This window comes from Monodon monoceros, unplaced genomic scaffold (genome assembly GCF_005190385.1).
Source record: "Monodon monoceros isolate NGI ecotype Baffin Bay Population unplaced genomic scaffold, NGI_Narwhal_1 Super_Scaffold_18, whole genome shotgun sequence".
Classification (NCBI taxonomy): Eukaryota; Metazoa; Chordata; class Mammalia; order Artiodactyla; family Monodontidae; genus Monodon; species Monodon monoceros.
Window position 1 is genome coordinate 83,857,578 of NW_021703774.1, and position 23,776 is coordinate 83,881,353.

Genomic DNA, 23,776 nt, shown 5'->3' on the forward strand with positions numbered 1-23,776 from the left:
TGGTGAGCGCGCCCCGGGGCCGGCTTAGCTGCTCGGGTGCGCGCTTCGGGGCCTCTGTGCTGCCGGCAGCCTCCGGAGCCGGCAGTCCGTACGGGCAGAGACATCCAAGCAAGGTAGGCCAAAAAGGGGATGAGGACCGGCCCTAGTTCCCACTAAGGGGTATATATCAGAGAATGGGATCGGGCGAGTAGGGACGCGGACGCTGCCGGGAGCCCTCCACCCCCGCGGTGGGCGCGCGAGTCGCGTGCCAGCTCGCCCTGCCTCCAAAGACTAAGCTGTACGACGCGCGGGAGAGGGACCAGGTGCTGGCCGGAGCCGCGGGCGGGCTGCGAGGGGGCCTTGGGGGGGGGGGCGGGAGTGGGTGCAGGCTGGGCTCAGGTCTCCGCTACTCACCTTTACGTCCGGGTTCTTGCTCTCTCCCCCCAGCTCCCCTCCTCTCCGCGCCCCGTTTGCCCCAAGCCCGACCGAGCTCTGCCTCTCGCATCTTTTCCCGGCACCAAACAACGCGTTAATCCAGCTCTTCATCCAAGTGCTTCGCGCTTCCGGAAGAAGGTAGCGGTGAGTGTAAATAATTCTTTGGTTTTATTTGTTTTAAGCGGTTACCGAGAACCTTAGCCCCAGTCCCATGAAACACCGTGGTTGAGTATGCATTCCCTTTGTCACTCCTGGGCTCAGATTCCTTTTTGCGGGGTGGGGGGGAGAAAGGGGAGGAAGGTTTGAAATTGAGGTATGTGGTGACCTTGTGTTTACTCGAAGCTCAAGTCTACGCGGAGTTTTGTCGCGGGAAGCCCAATACAGAAAGGTAAATGGCTGGTCCTTTGTATCCTCACAACCGTGCTTACATTAGGATACATTTACAAAACACCACATTTTCCTAGTTCTCCCAATTTAAATTTGTAAATCAGTACCCAAATGCAGCTCTAATTTGCCGTGCATCATCAGATTCTCCCCGACTTCTCTCCCTGTAACATTTGATCCAACTTGTAAAACAGTTACTTATTTTCTAGACTATTTAATTTTTAACCGTTACGAGAATATTACATTTGTTAGAAGGCCAAATTAGAGTTTAGAAAAATAACCATTTACTATTATGCTTTGCATTGGGCATGATTCTGTGTACCTAGGGCTTTATTTCTTCACTTGGAATATCCAGAACTTACTTTTTTATTGTTCCTAAGCAGTCACCACTTAGAGGAGACAGCGTAAGGAATTCATCTTTTCACTGGTGGCATTTAAATATTTGTGAAATTCAAAAATTGTAACTGCAGTTCTGATTCACAGATCTTCAAGGAAAGCAGAGATAGGTGAGAGATGCAAGAACATTTTGTTAAACACTTTCACTACTATATGAAGGTTATTCCTGCATATTTTCAAGTATCTTGAAAAGTTTCTTAAATTGTTAACCATTAAAATTCTAATTTTGCTTGGCTGGCAGTTAGCCAGCCAAGCTTCCAGCTTTCCAGTGTGATGATACATAGGCAATAGTAGTCTTCCTCACCTAGTCGGTGCACTTAAATTTCTCAGTAGTCCTTAGCAAACTGGTAAACTATTTCAAGCCCTGCTTTTCCTCTAAATTGTCAGTTTAGATAACTAGAACCCTCAAAGCCTAAGGAGATAGGAATCCAAGATGATTCATATATACAAAGAATGAAGTGTTGTCATTCCCCATCCCTGTGGCTAATTGTGGTTGTACAAATCACCTTTCATTATTATATTGTATGCTTACTCTGTACTACTCTGAGGAACAGAGCTACCTTACAAATCAGAATACTGAAACTCAGAGAAGCTAAGTAACTTGCCAGAAATCATACAGCTGGGATGTGATAAAGCTAGGATTTGCACTTAGATAAATCTGATCTTACAGCTGTGTTCTTTCCATTGCATCACAGGGACTAGTCAGTGCTTTATTTGGCTTAATAATAAGCTATCATTCTTTCCTCATTATTGTCTTTCCTTCTGTGGGAAGGAACTCAGTGTTTTTCATTTTATTTTATCCTTTTTGAGATCAGCGAAAGATGTCTAATGTGAGAAAGGATGAGAAAATTGATATCCCAGATTTAAAATATTATTTAATTCCAGATGGTCCATCATTATAAAATACACAAGTGTCAACTCTTTAAAGAAAAAGAGAAAACGTTAATAATGCTATAGCATAGTGTTCTATCCATGAACAAGATTGGTGCATTGACTTGAAATTTTACATGTTTTAAAAGCCTGTGGGTCGAAACAACCTCTATTTTCTTTGTGTGTGGATTTCAGGATTTACAAAAGGTGCAGTTTTGGGCAGATTTGAAGACTGGTATTTTGAGAACTTGTAAAACAGGTAATTTGTCTTTTACATTCTAAAAGAGGAACAAACATTTATTGACCACCTATGAGAGCATCTTTACATATATTATCTTATTTAGTTCTTGAATAAACCTCTCTGAAGCGGGTATTATTTTAGACCATTTACTGAAAGTTACCTGTATCAGCAATGTGTTTAGGTTCTTTACTTGTGCTATGTCAGTGTAATTCCTGCAATAATTATCCAGCTTAGTCCAATGGAACTTTTCCACGATGATGGAAATGTACCATATTTTCACCATCCTATATGGTAGCCACTAGACACCTGTGGCTTTTGAGCACTTGAAATGTGTCTAGTACAACTGAGGAACTGAAATTTAAATATTATTTTATTTTAATCAATTGAAATTTTAATTTAAATAGCCACATGTGGCTAGTGGTGACTATATTAGACAGTGCAGCTTTTACCAATAATATTATTGCCATTTTTCAAAGAAGAAACTGGTTCAGAGAAATTAATGAAGTTTGCCCAAGTTTGCACAATTTTATTTAATAAAACGTTTTTGAGCAGAAAAATGTTTTAGGACTGTTAATTTGGCAGTGCACATAGAATGGATGGATGGGAAGAAAAAAATAGGCCAAGAGAATTGAGAATCTGATTTGAGTGTTTACACTGGCAACTAGGAAGAAGAATGGTTGCCAATGACTGAAGGTAGAAATGCCGTCATTTAGTGACAACATGTGAGGGCTTTGGATGAGAAAACCTAAGGTTACTCTGAGGCCTTAGAATCTGGATAGCCTGGAAAAACGGTAGTACGAACAGATCTTCCTCCACTTACAGTGGGATTATGTCTCAATAAACCCATTGTATGCTGAAAACATCATAAGCTGAAAATGCATTTAATACATATAACCTACAGGAACATGGTAGCTTAGCCTAGCCCACCTTAAACTTGCTCAAAGCACATTAGTCTACAGTTGGGCAAAATCATCTAATACAAAGCCCATTTTATAATAAGGTGCTGAATATCTCATGTAATTTATAGAATTCTGTACTGAAAGTGAAAAACAGAATGGTTGTCTGGGTACAGAATGGTGGTAAGTGTATCGGTTGTTTACCCTTGTGATTTTTGTGTCTGCCTGGGAGCTGCATCTCGCTGTCACAAGAATATTGTACTGCATATCACTAGCCTGGGAAAAGGTCAAAATTCAAAGTAAGGTTTCGATTGAATGTTTATTGCTTTTGCATCATCATAAAGTGGAAAAATTCTAAGTTGAACTGTCGTTAAGTTGGGGATCTCCTGTACTGAAATGGAAAAATAATGAACCTTTTTGGGGTTTACGAGAACTTGGTTTGGGTTATTGAGTAATTTTTGTGAGCAAGGCCCTCTTCTCTGCTTGGGCAGAGAAGTGAAATCCCTCACCAAGGATTTTATCCACTTCAGACACCCTCCCAAACTTTTATACTCTAGAAGATATTGAGCTGTAAGAGATGTGCAAATCAAATGTTCTCAGAGGAAGGGGTGTTTATTTCCAGATGCAAAGGGATTAGGGAAGGTTGTGTGTGGAAGATGGTATTTCAGCTTGATTTTGAAGACTAGGAAGGATTTGGACATGAAAAAACAATTAAAGGAAGAGGTCATGTGGGAATTCCCTGGTTGCCTCATGGTTAGAATACCCGGCTTTCACTGCTGTGGCCAGGTTCAATCCCTGGTCGGGGAACTGAGATTCCCGTGAGCTGTGTGGGGTGGCCAAAAAAAGTAAAATAAAATAAAATAGGCTCTCCCATTCTCCCTAGAGGAAGACAGTGCTTTCCCCCAACTTTGAAATGAACCATCGCCTACTTGTCCCTCCAGTGAAATCCTCCGACATCTATCTCTACCACTCCTACTCTCTTCTCTGACATTATCTACTACTCTGGAACCTGGCTGGGACCATTCCTTCCAACATACCTGAGACTAATGCGACCCACAGAATTCTGGGAGTTGTAGTGTTTGTTTCTTTGTTTTAAAAAACAGAGGTCATACTTCTAGCAATGGGGTGGACAAAATGTTTTGAAAATCCCTTTTGCCAAAACACCGAAATGCTGAATATATTAGCCTTGTAAGTGCATAGCAGTTCACGTAGGAAAGAAACAAATTCTCAGGACTAATAAGTCGAAGAGAGCTGACACCAGAGTAGTAAACCAGTAGTGTGTCTCTTTTGGGACCTTTGAAATAAAGTACAATCAAAGGTAAATGATAAGCTCCCCCTGCTCACCACCCAAGGTAGAGAGATAGAATTCATACCCCTTTGACCTCCCAGGTGTACAACTTCCAGAGACACTATTCACATGATACAGTTTGTGTAGATGATGCCTGTGTGTCAGGGGATGACTTTTCCATAAAAAGTAGAATGTAAATATTTCTGCTTGAAATTGTACAACTCATGGCCTTGGAGAACCACCTCCCCCCAAAGCCAGGACGCTCAAAAATCTATACACTCAATGAAAGGTGGGCTAGGAAAAATATCTCCTTCCTGGCAAAGGGGGATCACAAAGAAATTTGTTCATTTTCACCACAACTCCAGGTGGGGGAATAAAGATAACCACATAAGAACTTGAAACTACAGGACCTGTCATCACTCAGATTCATGGTTCAAATTTACTTATCTACATGGTCTAAAAAACCTGGAAGCCAAGAAATTAAAAGTCGGCCCAGGTTCATAATGTGCCAGAGTGCTTGGCAAAAGTAAATACAGACCCTCCCTGGAATGATTCACCCTTAATCTAAGCCTCTTAGAATACTCCCAGTTAAGATCATCCAAACAGGAGCTCATAGTCAAAAACAGAAAAACACATGTACAAGGGCTGGCAGAACCAACAAATAAGGAACTAGACTCCTAAAGATTTTAGAATCGAATTTATCAGAAACAAGGCTTCCCTGGTGGCACAGTGGTTGAGAGTCCACCTGCTGATGCAGGGGACACGGGTTTGTGCCCCGGTCCGGGAAGATCCCACATGCCGCGGAGCGACTGGGCCCGTGAGCCATGGCCGCTGAGCCTGCGCGTCCAGAGCCTGTGCTCCGCAATGAGAGAGGCCACAACAGTGAGAGGCCCGCATACTGCAAAAACAAAAACAAAAACAACAACAAACAAAAACAAAATAACATTTAAAGAGATGAAAGGAGAAACATGAAAGATTTTAGAAGTTAATCAAAATTTATTGAAATTGAGAATTATTGTCCCAGAAACTTATGTTGGGGAAAGTCCTATAGGAACTTGGCAAGGAACTGTCATGATTAGCTAAACAGAAGAGTAAAATTGATGGAATGTTAAGGGCTGACAGGAAAAAAAAAAAAAACGGAAAAGAGGAGATTATGACAATTCAGACAGGAAATTACTCAAATCAAGTGTATAATGGTGACTTTAGGGATAAAGGAAAAGAAACTTATTTGGCAAGATTTAAATGTACATATTTTAGCAGCAAGTCAGATGATCAGAGTAAATGACAAGTACAAGTCAAAAATGGCTGAGGTTTTATTATCTGGAAGGTCAGTCTGAGATGAGGAAGCTGAGCACTTTGGAGGATTGTGGAGATTAGAATTGTAAGTTTTTACAGAGTCCTTGGGAAATACTAAATTTCAGTCCATCACACTATGAAAAAATACTCCTCCAAATACGAAATTATTTTCACATGTGTAGGAGTAATTTCTTATAATTTGAAAATATTTCTGTATTTATTCTTTTTAATTAAATGCATGAAAATACATTAATATTTTCTAATTCATATTATTGACCTCTTATTACTTACTAACATCGTCAGTCTGGAATTTAAGGGAGAAAATGGTGACAAGTGGTATGTGTATATGTAGGCCCTTTCAAGTTTATTGAGGAAGATAAAACCAAACAAGCGAGTAACAGTTAAGTGTGATGAATGACCTGGTTGGGGAAGTGAGCCTGCTGTTGGGAACAAAGCAGGTACACAGCGGAAGCTAGAAGAGCTGAGGCTTGAAAATGTATAGCAGTTAACTGGTGGTAGTGGGGCAGGAGGGGTGACACCATAGTCTTCTAGTCATCCAGGCAAAACAACGTGCACCAAGTTTCAAAGGTGCGCAAGAGGGCATGACACACTTGACGATCTGAGAGAAGTTTGCTGTGGCAGTATAGCATGGTGACTGGTGTTAGACTGGAACTGCCTGAGTTTGAGTCCTGTCTCTACTGCAGCCCTATGACCATGGGCAATTCTCTTAACCTCTATAATTCTGTTGTGAGGAGTAAATGAGATCATGTATTTAAGGTGTTTAGTAGCCTTGCTGGCACAGTAAACACAGTGTTTGCTTTTGTAATGGTGATGAAGATGATGACAGCTAGGGCAAGGAACTAGGAGCAAGCACAGAACTGGCGGGAGAGGAATACAGAAAGGTTAAGTAGAGATTGGACAACAAAAAAGACCTTCTAGACATGTTAAGGAGGAAGGACAATTTATAAGGGCATAGGGGAGGCACTAAAAGTTTCTTTGGAGGAGAATAAAGTGGTCAGGTTGGTATTTTAGAATTAGAAGGTTCATTCTGATTTTAAAGTCAAGTCTAGGTGGTTATAATAATTATCTGGTCAAGAAATGATGGTGGTTTAAGTAGGGTAGTGGCAGTGAAGATGGGGGAACGGGTAGACTTGAGGAAATTTAGGAGGTGGGATAAACAGTCCTTGGTCCTTGGTTACGTGTGGAAAGATGGGGGAGAAAGATAGTGTCTAGATATGGCAAGTGGGTGAATCTTGGTTCCATTAACTGAGAAACTGAAGGAGAGCAGGTGTCAGTAGATGGTGTGGGGGCCGATGAGAAGTGAAACAGCTGAGGATGATAAGTACAAGGTTGTGGGATGGGATGGCTAAAGTAGAATAGCTGAAATCCGCGTGAATAATCTTTTCTAATTTGTTTTTCTCTGCTTCAGGAGACGTGTTTGAGATGTGGTGGTTTCAGCAAGGCCTCAGTTTCCTTCCTTCAGCCCTTGTAATTTGGACGGCTGCTGCTTTCATATTTTCATATATCACTGCTATAACACTTCACCATGTTGACCCTGTTTTGCCTTATATCAGGTCAGTGAAATGTATTCTTTTATGGAGAATGGTATGTCTCATTCATATTTTAACATTGAACCCAACATTCAATTTTAACATTTTAAAATTCAACTTTTATGTTTGATATTACAACAGTGAAAGGAACATAAAAAGGAAGTTGTATTTGGCTCTTTCTATGTGATAGAGAAATGTGGAGACAGAGGGCTAAGGTTAAGTTAGTGAATTGTGACACCTCAGTGCCTTGTCTTCCAAATAACTATTTGAGGTCTCAGAAGATAGAATTGGAATTATTCTCCCCTTACCATTAAAAAATGCTAGAGCAACGATAATAATATTAAAAAATAATGGTAATGACAAACATTAATTGATCCACTTACTGTGTACAAGGTAATGTTCTAAGCATTCTTCAGGTCTTAAATAATTGAATCCTTACAGCCACCCTTTGAGGCAGGAACTATCACCCCCAGTTGGTAGAGGAGGAAATAAGGTCCAGGGAGATTAAGTTGTTTGTCCAAGGGCACATGACTCAGTAATTAATGGAACCAAGATTCAGTTTGACTGGGCCATTTGATTCTAGAGACTGTGCTCTTACTCTTTTTTTTTTTTTTTAACATCTTTATTGGAGTATAATTGCTTTACAATGGTGTGTTAGTTTCTGCTTTATAACAAAGTGAATCAGTTATACATATACACATGTTCCCATATCTCTTCCCTCTTGCATCTCCCTCCCTCCCACCCTCCCTATCCCACCCCTCCTGGCGGTCACAAAGCACCGAGCTGATCTATGACATGTTGCCTAGATCTTTCTGACACATTAAGTATCTAAATTTATTGATAATAGTTTTGAAATTTCAAAACTACTCATGATGTAAGTATGGGTACTCAATTGCATGTGTATGTCCATAACCCTCTTCCCCCCCAATTATAAAGGCAATATGTGCTTATTATAACAAATTTTAAACACTATTAGAGTGATTATAAAAATAAAAAGTGAAAGACTCTTCCAGCCTCCCTCTAGTTCCTGCCCTTCCAGAGGTGATTAATGGTTTGGTTGATTTCCTTCCAGAGTTTGGTTTGTTTTGTTGTTTGTTGTAGTTGTTTCATTTATTTATTTGTTTACCTTCTGAAAAATAACCTTTCCAACACAGAAAATAGTGAACTTTTAAAGGATGATAAACCAAAAGGCTAAATTTATCTTTTTTAACTGTCAAGAAGAGGTCAGGGCATTGCCATTACATTTGTTGTTACCACTATGGTATGGCGTAGCACAAAGGACACCAACAAATTGAGTCCACTTTGGGAAGATTTACAAAATCCAAAGATATTTTAGAATTTAAGTTTCCAGTTCTAGGAATAATTTTGATAAGTAGTCACCTCTGTTTACCACTCTGCTAGAGGGACATGCAGCTTAAGGAGCCAGTTCATTCTTCAGTAACTCCAGGAGAGCATACATATTCCTGAGCGTCCTTCAGCATTTTTATTTCCCCTTAGAGAACTTGTCTGTTTGAGTTCTTTTTCACTTTCAGTTCTCTAATGGTACTGCATGTGATTCTCTGATCGATATGACCCCAGGCACTTCCTTTTCTGTCTCTGTCCTTCTACCTTTTAACTTTTTTGCAAATGAACTTAGTATTGTTGCACGGGGATCTTTCTCCAACATTCTAATATATTTAAATTCAATGGTTGAGTTAGAATAGATACTCTGCAGAATTCCTTTCAGTTCATAGACCCTACCTAAAAGGCTTAATTATTAAAGTCCCCAAAAGACATAACCAAATATAAATTTCACTTCAAAGACAATTCACAATTCAAAGACAATTCCACTGCAAGTGTGCTTCAGGTGTTCTCTTAGTTCAAGTAGTGAATGCTCAAGTAGGGTGCATGAGACTAGCCACTGGGGTATAAGAAGAATTTTTTAGAACTTCTATGTATTTTTTATTTCAAAATATTTAAACTTACATTTGGGAATTCCCTGCCAGTCTAGTGGTTAGGACTCCACACTCTCACTGCTGAGGGCCTGAGTTCAATCCCTGGTCAGGGAACTAAAATCCCACAAGCCACTCGGTGCGGCCAAAAAAAAAAAAACTATTTAAACTTATATTTAATATATGTATAATAATATGATAAATAACATATAATGATGATCAGACAATTTTTTTTTGATGGTGTGTGATCAAAATAGTTTGATGACTGCTGGGTTGAAATGCGATGCTGACGGGTGTTTTCACTTATAGGCCAGTTTGTCATTCCGATCCAGAGCGCACTTAGCCAGCCATCTTGGAAGTGCGTGCAGTTATTTACTTATGGGGTAATCCAAAACAGGAGCATCATTTGGAATATAACTGTTAAAATTATGGATTTTTTTTCTGATTATAAGAATAATACATATGCATTATTCTTGAAAACTTGAAAGGTAGAAGGAACAACAACAACAAAACATAATCCCCACTCCCTGAACATGATCAAAGAGTAACAAAATCTTTTGTGTCTGAAGAAACATTTTAGAGTGGGAAGGAGCAATCCTTAGAATTCATATTTGATGCTTTACTTTTCCTAAACCTAATCCAAATGTTCGCCAAATCTTATTGATTCCTTAGAGGATATGACTTTCCATTTCTTTTTTATTCCCATTACATTGTCTGAGTTGAGATCCTTCTTACCTCTTTCCTATAGTACTTCAATTTGAGGCTAAAGACTTTGTCTTTTTAATCTTTTCAGTAGTTTGAGAGAAGGGGAAGGAACTAACATTTACTGGGTGTCTCTTGTGTGTCTGCTGCTGTGCTAGACACTTCACATGCACGACCGCAGTTTTGTTTCCTCATGTTGATCTGATGAGGCTGGGAGGGAATTGATAGCCCCATTTCACAGATAGGGAACCATCTTAGGTATATAAAAGAATGTTCTCAAGTTCCCCAGTTAGTAGTAAATGGTGGGCTATTAATCAGGATCTATGCGTTTCACCCTGCGCTGAAAGACAGGCATGTAACAGACACATTGCAGCACAGCGTGATCTGTGATTTTAATAGAAGTCTGGACTGAGAGCTGTGTGAGTCAGCAAGGCTGTCTTGAGTGGAATCTCTAGAAGGGTAAGGGCTTGGTCTCTTGTACTTACCACTGTGTTCCTGTCCCTAAAATGCTGTCTGACAATGCTGGTAGGTGCTTGATAAATATTTTTTTTAATTAATCAGGAAACAATTGGGTGTTAATTGAATTATAGGCAGAGAATAACAGATGCCAAAAGAATCATGAAAGGTCCTTTGGTGTTTAGGGAATATTCAGGTGAGACAGGTAAACGTGCCGCCTGACTGATGTAAGTTAATAACGCAGCCTTAACATAATAAGGATAGCTTTTTTATCAATTCACAGTGATTTCTATTATGTGAAAAAGAAATAACCTTAAGTGATATAAGAAAAAAGTGAACAAGGCAAGTATTGCGAGCTCAAATTATCATGTTCTTATTATAAAATTATGTAAGAGTTGAGCTCATAGATTTATAAAAAGATAAAGGATTTGAAATAACCCCTTTTGTTTCTTATCCCTTAGAAGAAATACATGTGTATACTAAATCTAATATGAGAAATCCTCACACCTTTTTTTTTTTCTTTCAGTGACACTGGTACAGTAGCTCCAGAAAAATGCTTGTTTGGGGCAATGTTAAATATTGCTGCAGTTTTATGTAAGTAGTGAGAGTGGTTTTAACAATCAAAATTAATAGCTGAATTGCCCTTTTCTTCTTTCAACACTGTTGGGTTATTTATTTTACTTTCTAGTTACAATTGAAGGAATGTTATCACTAAATCATTGATCACAGATATGTTTCTTTTAAAGTAAAAATAATTTCTAGAAATGCTAAATTATGGAAATCTTGTAAAAATACCTATAAGGCTATTTGACTACTATAGAAATAGAACTTGTAAAGTATAACCAAATATACTTGCTTATAGAAGTTGTAAAGTATAACCAAATATTCCTTGAGGCCCTAAGTGGATTTCTTAAGCAACCAATAAAGGACAAAGAGCTGTAAACACACTGACCACAGCTGACCCCAACAAAATTCCTTTAAGATAAACACTTCAGAAGTTTGAGGATAGCTGTGGAACCATGTTTTGATTTTTGAGTGATATTCTAATGCCAAAGAAATTGAGTTCTACTACAGTATTTTACATTCCTGTTCATTATTTTTTGAAATTAATTAATTAATTAATTTAATTTTGGCTGTGTTGGGTCTTCGTTGCTGCACGCGGGCTTTCTCTAGTTGCGGCTAGTGGGGGCTACTCTTTGTTGCGGTGCGCGGGCTTCTCACTGCTGTGGCTGCTCTTGTTGCTGAGCCTGGGCTTGAGGCACATGGGCTTCAGTAGCTATGGCACTCAGGCTCCATAGTTGTGGCACACAGGCTTAGTTGCTCCACGGAATGTGAGATCTTCCCAGACCAGGGATGGAACCCGTGTCCCCTGCATTGGCAGGTGCATTCTTAACCACTGCGCCACCAGGGAAGTCCCTGAACCAATTTTTTTATTAATGGTTTACTAAAATAATACTTCTTCCATCAATCGTGATTGTTTAAAATGTTTGCATTTTTCCATATGCTGTTTATTATTTGGTCAGGTCAAACATTGAAGTTAAAAAAATGATTCTTAACCAATAAGGACAGTCAAGTGGGTTTTATTTTTCTGTGTAACTGACTGCTATATCTGATCGAGCCAAGTTGTAGTAATTTGAAATAAAATGAAATGGGAGCAAGGCAAATAATCCTTTGGTGTTTTTTGCCTTTCATTTTATACGTGTTCTAGAACTAATTACTTTAGACTTTAATGCTAATCATATAGAATATTTTGTGTTTTATGTAAAATTTATTTCTAGAGATTTTCAGAAAACATCAAACTTTATCTCTTAAATTTTTGCTAAATTTTTTAAAAATAAATAAATAAATTTATTTATTTATTTTTGGCTGCATTGGGTCTTCGTTGCTGCGCGTGGGCTTTCTCTAGTTGCGGCGAGCGGAGGCTACACTTCGTTGTGGTACGCGGGCTTCTCATTGCGGTGGCTTCTCTTGCTGAGGAGCATAGGCTCTAGGTGCACGGGCTTCAGTAGTTGTGGCATGCGGGCTCAGTAGTTGTGGCTCGTGGGTTCTAGAGCACAGGCTTGGTAGTTGTGGCGCACAGGCTTAGTTGCTCCGTGGCATGTGGGATCTTCCCAGACCAGGGCTCCAACCTGTGTCCCCTGCATTGGCAGGCAGATTCTTAACCACTGTGCCGCCAGGGAAGCCCTTTACTAAATATTTTTAATATGAGGGCTACGGGAGGCAAACGACTTGCTCAGTCACACAGAGGTAGCAGTAGTTTCACAATGCAACCTTAAAAGTTCTTTAAAATCTACAGCCGTTTTTTTGTTTGTTTGTTTGTTTTTTATTGTTTTTTCTTCTATCAGATTAGCTTTAAAAGGAAACTCTATGTTTCTGGATAGCCGTGACCTTTGTGAGCTCTTTATTGGCAACTTTATTCCTTAGTTATTTATTACTTTGTTGTTTTTCCGATTATCTCTTCCCAGGCATTGCGACCATTTATGTTCGTTATAAGCAAGTTCATGCTCTGAATCCTGAAGAGAGTCGTATCATCAAATTAAACAAGGCTGGCCTTGTACTTGGATTACTGAGTTGTTTAGGACTTTCTATTGTGGCAAACTTCCAGGTTTGTGTTTTAGCTCAGCACAGGTATTTTCCTGAAGTACATAAAAATACATGCTAAGAAAGAAAACCTGAAAGATTCAGTTACATGTAGTTATTGTTTTTTGCCTTAACAAAATGGAATCCACTGCCTTTAAATTACTTGACCCTCTTAGAAATTAGAAAAATTCATTCTCAGTAATCTTCTGAACAAATACAAATCATTATAACTTTTTAAAGATCCTCAGGACTCTTTACTTACTAGATTCTTTATTACTACTTAGTTGGAGATTACTCTAAGACCAGAGAGAATTGACATAAATTATAAGTGACACAATTACAGACTTAAACTCTTTTTTTATTATGCCTAACAAGTTACACTCACTTACCTCTTTTATATTCTTGTTTAGATGTTCCTGTTTATTGCCTGCATCCCTAGGTGCCCAGCCACTTAAATGAGGAAGTCAAGGGAGGAGCTGTAGCTTTTCCAGTTTTTTTCTCAGGGAATTCTTTATGTTAAGGTAGCAGTCAGCCTTCAGCAAATATTTGTAAAGTCTCCGCGTTCCTTTCTACTGACGTTCTTTCAGAGGAGTCTTTGGTAATACCAGCTGCATCCTAACCATATGGTGCTTTTTTTATTAATCCCTGCAGTCTTTAGAGTTTCAGTCTATACATTTGGTAACCTGTTTTGACATCTAGTAACTATCCAGACATACAGACACACCCTCATCATACAAATACATGTATAAAGGCATATTCCATCTCTCTTTTTTATTCAAAGTTCTCCATTCCTATAATGCTTCTGATTGAATGCTCCTATTTTTCAGTTTTTTAGTAATGGTTAATACTAGTAAACTCTGTAAGTATAATCCAAGTGGATATTAGGGTAATGCTTGCTGCTATAACACAGTCCAAAATTTCAGTGGCTTAACACGATTGAAGTTTGTTTAATTTTTACTGGAGTATGGTTGCTTTATAATGTTGTGTTAGCCGCCACTGCACAACAAAATGAATCAGCCATACACATACAGCACAATTGAAGTTTATTTCTTACATACATGCATCCAGTGCAGGTATTTTTGGTTGATAGATGGCCTTCCTCCCACGGTGATTTAAGGCCCAGACACTGTCCATCTTTGGGCCCTGCAATTCCCTAAAACTCTGTGGTCTTCTGCATCTAGCTGCCTGAAACAGTCAAAGAGAACATGCACAATTCACCCCTACTTCTTAGAACCTTGGACCTGGCAGTGACTCGCATCATTCCACTGACATTCCTTTTTGCTAGATATAAGAGGGGCTGGGAAATGTAATCTTGCTGGGCATCAGTTCCCAGGGCAACTCTATACTATGGAAGGGACACAAAAACTTTTGTGGACAACTAGCTAGCTGTCTACCACAAATAGGGTCCTGCCTTCCCTAATCAGTTTGTATAGCTCAGTGTTTAAAAAATGCATTCGGAGGTTTTTAGTATATGCATAGTGATTCTTTGCTCCAGTTATCCCTTGATCAGTTTAACAATATCTCTCATGACTGTATGGTAAAAATGGATTCCAAAGTGACCTCCACATATAGCATACTACTCCTGTTAGTAACTGATACTTTTTTACACAGTCCAGTAAATTCCAATGGCAGTTCCTAATAGCACCCATTGCAAATTATTGCTGGACCCTATTTATAAGCAGACCCTGTAGCATTACCTACATATCAAACAGTTCTCCTTCCTTCCTTTCTAATGTAAACTTTCACTGCTTATTTAAAGTGGTGAATGCATTGTCTCTGTCCCCACTTCTCTTTTGCAGAGACAAACTCTAGTTGATTCATATATGGAAAAATTGTACACAAACCAGGTCTATAAATGGTTTACAGTTAGCTTAACTTGGAAGAGAGGCAAGCACTTTGTTTTAAAGTAGGGACTTGTTGGTTTTATCTCTTAAATATTTCTTGAAAACATCTGCTTCTCTCCATTTTCATTTCCATTGTCTCTACCATCTCCTTCTCAACCAGTTTAGATTTCATCACCTCTCCTCTGGATTACTGCCCTAGCCTCCCTAATAGTTCCTCTGCATTCACTGTTACATCCCTTTAATTTGATGCCTCAGCCAAAGTAATCTTTTGGCAATATATGTACACCTCAGTCTGTTTCCTTGTACCGCTGTTTAAAGCTCACAGGTCCAAGGTCACATGAAAAGAGATAGAATCAAGAGAGCAAAAAATAATTTGTTAAACTGCCAAACTGCTTAATTAACTCAGAGTTCTTTTGTGATCTGGCTACTATCTACCTGTCTGGCCTCATTCTACATCATTCCCCTCCTAATATTGTACATAACACGGGTCTTTCTGTGTTCCTTAAATAAGACCGGTTTACTCTGTTTCATACATTGTTTCTTCTGTTGCACATTCCACAGCCCCAAGCCTAAGTAGATGTAGGCAGACTATATTTCCTCAGGGAAGTCTTTTTTTGTCAATAGATTTCCTCCTATATATTTCAGGTTTTCTTTCTTTGTGTTCTCCAAGCCTCTGGAAACTAATTCTGTGCAGCACTTCTTATAGTCTAATTTTTTATCTATGTTTTTTAGATTTATTTAAAAAATTTTTAGTTGATATATTTCCACTAATTATAGCTCAGTGGTTTTGTTCACCATTGTATATCCAGCACCTAACATAGTACTTAGCACAAAAACGCTGACTTAAAAAAATACATATTTAATTTCTTTGAAAACAAGTGTGTATAAAAACACGCAGCAAGGGACTTCCCTGGTGACCCAGTGGTTAGGACTCCGCACTTTCACTGCTGAGGGCCCGGGTTCAGTCCCTGGTCGGGGAACTAAGATCCTGCAAGCCGCACAGCCACAAGAAAAAAAAACATGCAGCAAAACAAATATGTGTCCTCAGTGCCTAGGAATATTTCCCTTCCTAATGTCTACTGAAATAAAAACATACAACGAGAGGGATGTGAGTTGCAGTTTTATCTGGGGACTTATTGAGGACGATAGCCCGGAGGCAGCCTCTGAGATAGCTCTGAGAGACTGCTCCAAAGAGGTTAAGGGGGGAGGTCAGCATATATGTGTTATTGGAGAAAGGGTACGTGCTGTCAAACACACATCTCAGTAGAAGGTCTCTGCTAGTCACAAGGCACAGATATCTTAGTTAATGATTTTAGTGCTTTTCTAAGTATGGGAAGATGCAAGAAATTGGGTTCATAAAATTGTCTCCTGAAAACATCTAACTGTCTGAAGGCCTGTTCTGCCAGTTTCCACAGAGCAGAGTGCCTCATTCCTGATCTCTGCCCTGAGCTCCTTTCAGAGTATGTTGAAGGTCAATGACTACCGTGGCTAATGACTCAATCCTTGTAGGGCCAGATGGCGAGTGACATTCTTTAGTTGGCACTAGGATATTCATCCTCAAGGAAACTTGAAAGGGATAACTAGGCAGAAATCGATTTTAATTTTCTAGGGCTGTCATAACAAAATACTACAATTTGGGTGGCTTAAAAATAACAGAAATCTATTCTCTCAGAGTCCAGGAGGCCAGAAATCTGATATCAAGGTGTTGGTAGGGTTGGTTCCCTTTTGGGGGCTCAGAGGGAGAATCTATTCCATGTCTCTCTCCCAGCTTCTAGTAACTCTTGGCATTTCTTGGCTTGTGGCAGCATAACTCTGTAATTTATGCCTCTGTTGTCACATGGCATTCTCCCTTCCTAGAAAATTTATCCTCATGGAGACTTTGGAAGGAATAAAGATTAGTTCTTAAATTTCGTTAACTGCTTTTAGGTGAAGATTACAGGCCACTCAATACATAGTTTTTAAGTTCTATAGCAAACATTTGCCCCTGACCACACATATCTCTGTAATTTCTCTGTCTTTGTCAAAGAATACATTTTTGTCTTTGTTAAATGATATATTTTTAAAGAAGATAAAATCGTGACTTTTGTACATGTCAAAGATTGTATTTAATTTATTAATGAGAGGAATAGTAGGTAATACAAACCACTTCAAAAGAGAAATCAAAGTACCACACATTTATAGTCAGATAAGGAATGCTCAAATGAATTTACAGATAGATGCAAAGCTAGCAAAGCTGGTCATTATTCACAGAGTGATAGTCAATTTCATTCAATAGGACACAATATGCATTTCTATTCATATGGATTATTTGTGTTATTATGCATTTTCAGTAAGTTAACTTTTGTCTATACACATAATATCCATCATTGCACAAGTTCTCTCTGCAAAATAGCCTAATCAAAGACAAGTAAAATTCACACTTCTGTGGAACCATTCCCAGAGGCTCTAGTATTCCATTGAAAGAATAATCTCTTGCCCGTTTCAAGATCTTTTGCTGTTTTCCTAGTCTCTAAAATGACAAAATTGAGTGGATTAAGCAGAAGTGCTGGGCAGTTAAAACCAGTTTTATATACCTCTCTTTTGATTATAAAAATACAGTAGTAAATGCCCTCCATTCTTTATTTTTCTTTTTAACTACAGGATTTTGTTGATGGAACTGTGTACTGATCACATGTGGGCATTGGTCAGGCTATATCTGTACTTAGCTTCATCAATATATGAATGAAAAACATTGCCTGCCATTTCAGTAAACAAAGGGTATTGCAGCCATCAAGCCACTACAGCCACCCGGGCAGTGAGCCCTGAGGAAACTCAAGATGGAGACAGATGGGTGGCCTGCAGCCACCCACCAACAGTGCACCCTGAGGGGACTCAGGATGGGGCTGGATACTGGCCCTAGACAGCTAAGGTGCTTATCAATGGAATGATTTCAGTAAGCCCCGACTCTTGCATCTTCCCAAACAGAAAAGCACAAAATTAATTTGAGATACTTGGTTTTCTTTAACAGTAATCTTCTTTGTTGTAAAACTCCTATATGTCCTGGCTCCTCCCTTTTGTCTTGAAGCAGTCCCTTAGAGCCATGTGAGAGGCTGCCTCTTGGGCTTGAAGTCTTCAGAAAGTCTGCCAAATAAAATATAATTCTCAACTTTTAGGTTGTGTTTTTTTTTCTCCTCAGTCGACAAATATATGCGAGAATATTTTTAAGGAGAAAAATTCACCCATATTCTTGCTCTTAGCCCTAAAATAGTCAGTTTCATTTTTTGCAGCCTTTATCCATATATCTACATATATAGGTAAATTCACATGAACCAAGAAGATATTACCATTTTGTATTATGTTTTATGGGTGCTGAATGTTTTTTTTTCTTTGTTACCCAGAGTGGTAGTAACAATGACTTTTTTTCCCTTCGCAATGCTCATAACTTATTGCCAGTTAAAACACCCCAAACCTTATCGAAGTAGTACTTTCTCTCTCCAAAAGGAAACCAATGCCATTGGCAAATAAATTGTTACCTCTTCTTTCTTTTTTTTTTTTTAACATCTTTATTGGGGTGTAATTGCTTTACAATGGTGTGTTAGTTCCTGCTTTATAACCTTTTATTTCTTTATACTAGAAACTTCTTGCACCTTCAACTAAAAAAGTGGACTCTATGTGAATTAGCACAGTTGATTGTAGAAGGAGGGAACCAACCCCTAACCTAACCTCTCTTCTCCTGTTAGCTTCGTCATACCCTCTTTACCAAGTGCTGCATAGTACCTTCTCAAGCAAATGACATACAGACAGCATCAGTTTAGAAAAATACAGTTCAACCAAAGGCCTTTGATAGTAGAATTTTTGGTGAACTACTGTCATCACTTTTCAACAGGGACATATAGAGTAAAATGTAAATGGATACTGATACGAGTAAGGCAAAGGAAAAAAATTAATTAAGAAGTGAAAACAAAGAGTAAGGTAAAGGAGAAGATAACTATAATTTATGGTAATCCCTCATTGTATAATTTATCAAAACCAATCAAACTAGAGACAAGGGGGGATGTTTTAATTTCTTGAGCCTTTAAATTGCATTTAGATTTTAATTAGGTTTAAGTTGAGACTCCCTACCCTCTGCATTCCCAAGCATCCTAGTCTTCCACTTGTTCTACTCTTTCTATAACCCATATCACCATTTAGTATACTATGGAACTTATTTCTAAAATTTATTATTTAATGTGTAAATGAATAATTACTATCATGTTTTCAGTAGTAGCATATGAAGTAATATGGATTACTGTAATTCTCAGGTTTATGCTGAGTACTGAGGGAAAATTACTTCAGGAAATAATTTGTAGAATCTGCAGAGCTTTTCCACTCAGTGAATGTCCTGTTGAAATCGCTGGGCTTGTGCTTTTAAATATTGTGTTGTCGATGCGTTTGGGGTTTCTTTTATTTACTTATTTCTTCCTTTTACTTCTCAGAAAACCACCTTTTTTGCTGTACATGTATGTGGAGCTGTGCTCACCTTTGGCATGGGCTCATTATACATGTTTGTTCAGACTATCCTTTCCTACCAAATGCAGCCCAAAATTCACGGCAAACAAGTCTTCTGGATCAGACTACTGTTGGTTATCTGGTGTGGAGTAAGTGCATTTAGCAGTATCCTTTGCTGTAGAATGTGGCTACACTTGGAATTGAATAACAAAACTTAAGTGAACATTGTTGGCATATCGTAAGTAGGCCTTTTGTGGGTGATATTCTTGGGTTTAGTAAACCCTAAATTAAAGAATTTGAAACGTGAAATTCAAATTTTTACATGGGACCTAGTGACTGAGCTAGAAACAAAGATGATGTCTAGCCTAATCATACTTACTTCAAAGACAGGAAGGATTAGTTAGTGCCCTCCTTGAGAACAATTATGTAGCAAAAGCTTATGATAGAACTAATGAATTATTGAGCAAAGAGGGATTGACTATGCATCATAGTAATCTTCTGGGCACATTTTAAATTTTACTACTGCCATGTAACATGATGTCTTCAAGAAATGGGTTTGGACCTTGGAAACAAATGTATGTGTAATCCTTTTATATCTTTAAAGAGATTTTTGTTTTGTTTTAAATTAAACTTACAGGTCTTCCCTGAGATTCTTCCTTGACTTACTTTTTTTACAGTGCTGACTTGTTCATCACTTTTGTACAGTGGCAGTTTTGGCGCTGATATAGTACAGAAACTCCATTGGAATCCTGAGGACAAAGTAAGAACTGAGAGTCTATAAAACTTAGTTTTATAGTAAAGATGACTGTTTTGGTTGATTTTGATGTATTTTTCATTTCACTACTAACAATAAAAGTTTTTCAGTGGAAAAATCGGTGATGTCTTAGGATTATTTTCTATAAATGATAGAGTTTATGTAGAACCATCCACATTCTCCTGTCACTTTGTGGTCTGTGAACATTTTCAAAATCTGAAGAGAATTGTGATGGCAAAGAGTTTTCTCAGAAATTGACTCCTCTAAAGGTGGATATAGTATGCAATATACCTGACTGAAATCTTCTATTAGTAGAATACTTGTTTTCTGAATTGAAAAAAATTTCTTTTCCTACTTTTTGTTATCTGGAAGTTTATTATTATGGACTCTGCATTTGGGTTCCAATATAGTGGATATCTGAATGGACATAGCATCTCTGATACTGAGAAAAAGCGAGGTGGGACATATACTTGAATAGGTAATAAAATGAGTCCATCTGTTTTCACAAACCACTCAGGTGGCATTTTATTTTAAATTATTTTTAAAGAATCAGCCCTAGATAGGACATGTTTGTGAGAATGACTAAATGAAATAATTTACTAGCTTCTCCTAATTAGAATCCATATATTATTTAATGCTCAAAAAATAGCACTAAGTTTATCATGAGCATCGTTTACTTAAACTTTTTTTAGTGGTATTTAATGACTCGTGGCTTTGGGAAAGGTAGTAACTTCTTGGTTGTAGAGTAGAAGTTCTCCTGTCTTAGTTATTCAAATGAAAATTTTATTTGCTGTGGATGAAACTATGATAGATCATTTAGGACTATTTCTAATGTCTGCCTTTAATTCTAGAGATATGTTAAATAAACCAGGGGTTGATATTCAGAACGCAGATTGGTTTATAAATATTACAGGTTTTTTATTTGAGAAAAATTATAGATCATTTGAATGAAATTTCATAGAATTATTCTTTTTTTGTTGTCACTTAAGGGTTATGTGCTTCACATGATCACTACTGCAGCAGAATGGTCTATGTCACTTTCCTTCTTCGGTTTTTTCCTGACTTATATTCGTGATTTTCAGGTAAGAAAATGTAGAATTAGATTTATGCAGTCAAACCTCCTTCAGGTGGAATAAGAAAGCTTTCTATAGCAACTCTTGCCTTTTCGAAAATTAACTTCTTAAGCAGTGATGCTGGAAGAGGAACTTCTCAGGTGAATTGTTTCTGTGTTTCGAGAAATAGTGTTTTGTTAGCAAGGTCCAGTCTTGAAAATAGGGTTGTAAAACAACTGAATTTGCAGAAATTCAGAGAACTTTTATCAACTCTGCCTACATTTACATAGGCCATCCTCAACATTTAGTTTTACCGATTCCTCATAGAAACCAAAGAACACCAAGGAACTTCTGAGGAAAGAAGCTTATTTTTCCCATTTCTGTTGGTACTACAGCAGTACAACAGCTGTCTCTCTCTTGTTACTCATTAGAATTGATTTACATTCCTAATCCCAAAAGGTATTCCTCAGAAAATATTGAACATGTGATCTGTCTTTAAGGAGCAAACTTCTGTATGTAATGTTCTTTTCTGTTCCAGAAAATTTCTTTACGGGTAGAAGCCACTTTACATGGATTAACCCTCTATGACACTGCTCCTTGCCCTATTAACAATGAACGAACACGGCTACTTTCCAGAGATGTATGATGAAAGGACAAAATATACCTATGGTGATTATGATTCTCAGGGATTGGGGAAATATTCATGAAAGTTACTTATTCTGCTCTGAAATTTTCAACCAGTTAATCAAGGCTGACAGTGATATCAAAGAATCCTGATAATCAAGAGACATGAATTAAGCCATTTGATGTTGTTTTAAAGGATATCTTCAAGAGGACTGTGAAAAAACATTTATGCCTATACTTTTTTATCCCAGAAAATAAAACCAAAGGACTACAAAATTGTAGATTTTTTTCTACTTTTTTAAGAGAAACGACCAGAAGTGCACCAAGCAGTCTGCAAAATCCAGCTTTTCACATTTTAAAAAACATTACAAATCATATTTTGTTTGGAGCACTGATGTGAGATATGTTTCAGGACCCCAAATAATCAGCAGTGCTCAACAGCTCCTTTAAAATTGGGTTTTGAAGTAATAGTTTTACCATATTAATACATTTCTTACAGTCTTTATAAAATTTATTTCGTCTGGAATCCAACTTTAAAGGGAAGCAGACCTGAATTCATGTGAGCACTTTTATTGCTTAAGCTTTGCACAAGAGATTCTGTAGATATTGATTTGATTCCTGCCACAAGGCCAGATAGTATGCTAACTGGTGTATACACATGCTTGTGATAGTTTCATGAAGCTTAGTCTCTGATATGAGATTTTAATTACTAATGAATGAGAAAAGTAGCTATAGGTAAATTTACTCCAGTTGTGTTTTGCATAAGATAATGGTTAGTGTCCCTACACAAGTCTGAGAAGTTTGTGAATAACAGTAAGTATAATTAAAATAAAAGTCACCTCAAACTGCACTCAAGAGTGAAGATTTTCATTTATAGCAAATTATAATTACTTGAAAAAGCAGCCTTGAACAGGCAAATGGTGAGCCTTTTTTAATGGGATGTGATCTTTATATTATACAACCCAAATTCTAAAGGACAATATCAGCAATCCAGAAAAACTAGGTACAGAATAATTGTGATACATGCATCTACCAAAATAATTTTCTTTCTCTCTGGTCATGCAAGTGATTGGATAGCTTCTACTTGGATCCTTATCTGTGCAGATAGAGAATGGTTTACAGATGCCAGATAAAATTCAAAAGAAGAAAATGTTCATCTGGAAGTGCCCAGTGACAAACTGGTTTGCAAAAGAATCTCTGACGAAGATTAACAAGTTTTATCTTTTTAGAAGAATTGGGTCCATAGCCAGAATAAAAGATAGTAAGAAAAAGTTTAAAGTGTAAGAGGGAGCAATTTTAGGAAAAATGGTTATATGGTGAAAACGTAGATCTCAATTATGAAAAGGTTGCTAGTTATAGGACTCTAAATAGTATTTCTGAAGACTTCTGGACTCATAAGAGAGAAAATGGAATAAAATACTGTTTAGCTATTTCAAGCAACAGTGAACATGGGAGACATTTCAATAAACATTGATTGAAATCTGGCATCACTAGAAAAAAGTTGTCAATACAAACCATAAAACATTTTTATCATGCCTCAGAAAATCATGGTGCAACCACATCTGGGAAACAGCATCTAGTCCTGATTGCTGTCCCTCAAGGAAATGTAATTCCAAGCTGTGAAGGACCATGGTATGGTAAGAGGGAAATTGATAGAATCAAAGTTTATAAGATTATAAATTATGTGTGGGGGGGATGGCACAGGGAAGCACCTGGACTTGTACATCCATACTAGAATATTAGACTTAGAGGTATATTAACAACATTAAATTATTTTAAAACAAAAAATACTACTTGGATAGTATTTTAATTCCATTATTTAACTTTTACTTTTAGAAATAGCATGGGCTGAAATATGAATAAGTTCAAAAAGGGATTATAAATAAAGAGATTTTTGAATGTGCCTTCATCCCTCATCTTAAGGCTGAATTAGTGGAAGACAACCATATCCTACCTCAAAATATGCCTTGCCACCACTGTCAGATATAGTAGCTTGGATGAACGGTTAAGGTAGTTCAATTCAATCAATTT

General features: G+C 37.8%; 1 protein-coding gene across 4 annotated transcripts; it reads left to right on the plus strand.

The window, feature by feature from the left end:
- The first annotated feature begins 7 nt into the window (after positions 1-7).
- On the plus strand, positions 8-22,645 carry DRAM2 (DNA damage regulated autophagy modulator 2). Of its 4 annotated transcripts, XM_029228925.1 has the most exons (10): positions 14-113; positions 427-558; positions 2,260-2,323; positions 7,215-7,359; positions 10,951-11,018; positions 12,890-13,029; positions 19,303-19,480; positions 19,993-20,075; positions 21,059-21,151; positions 21,660-22,645. In XM_029228925.1, exons 4-10 carry the CDS (start codon positions 7,229-7,231, stop codon positions 21,765-21,767), a joined length of 801 nt encoding a protein of 266 aa, XP_029084758.1. In that variant the 5' UTR covers positions 14-113; positions 427-558; positions 2,260-2,323; positions 7,215-7,228; the 3' UTR covers positions 21,768-22,645. The 4 variants fall into 4 exon arrangements, with proteins under 4 accessions (XP_029084759.1, XP_029084758.1, XP_029084760.1 ...); XM_029228926.1 differs by lacking the exon at positions 2,260-2,323 and having other exon boundaries at positions 8-113; XM_029228927.1 differs by lacking the exons at positions 14-113; positions 427-558; positions 2,260-2,323; positions 7,215-7,359; positions 12,890-13,029 and having other exon boundaries at positions 10,990-11,018; positions 21,660-22,010.
- The last annotated feature ends 1,131 nt before the right edge of the window (positions 22,646-23,776 follow it).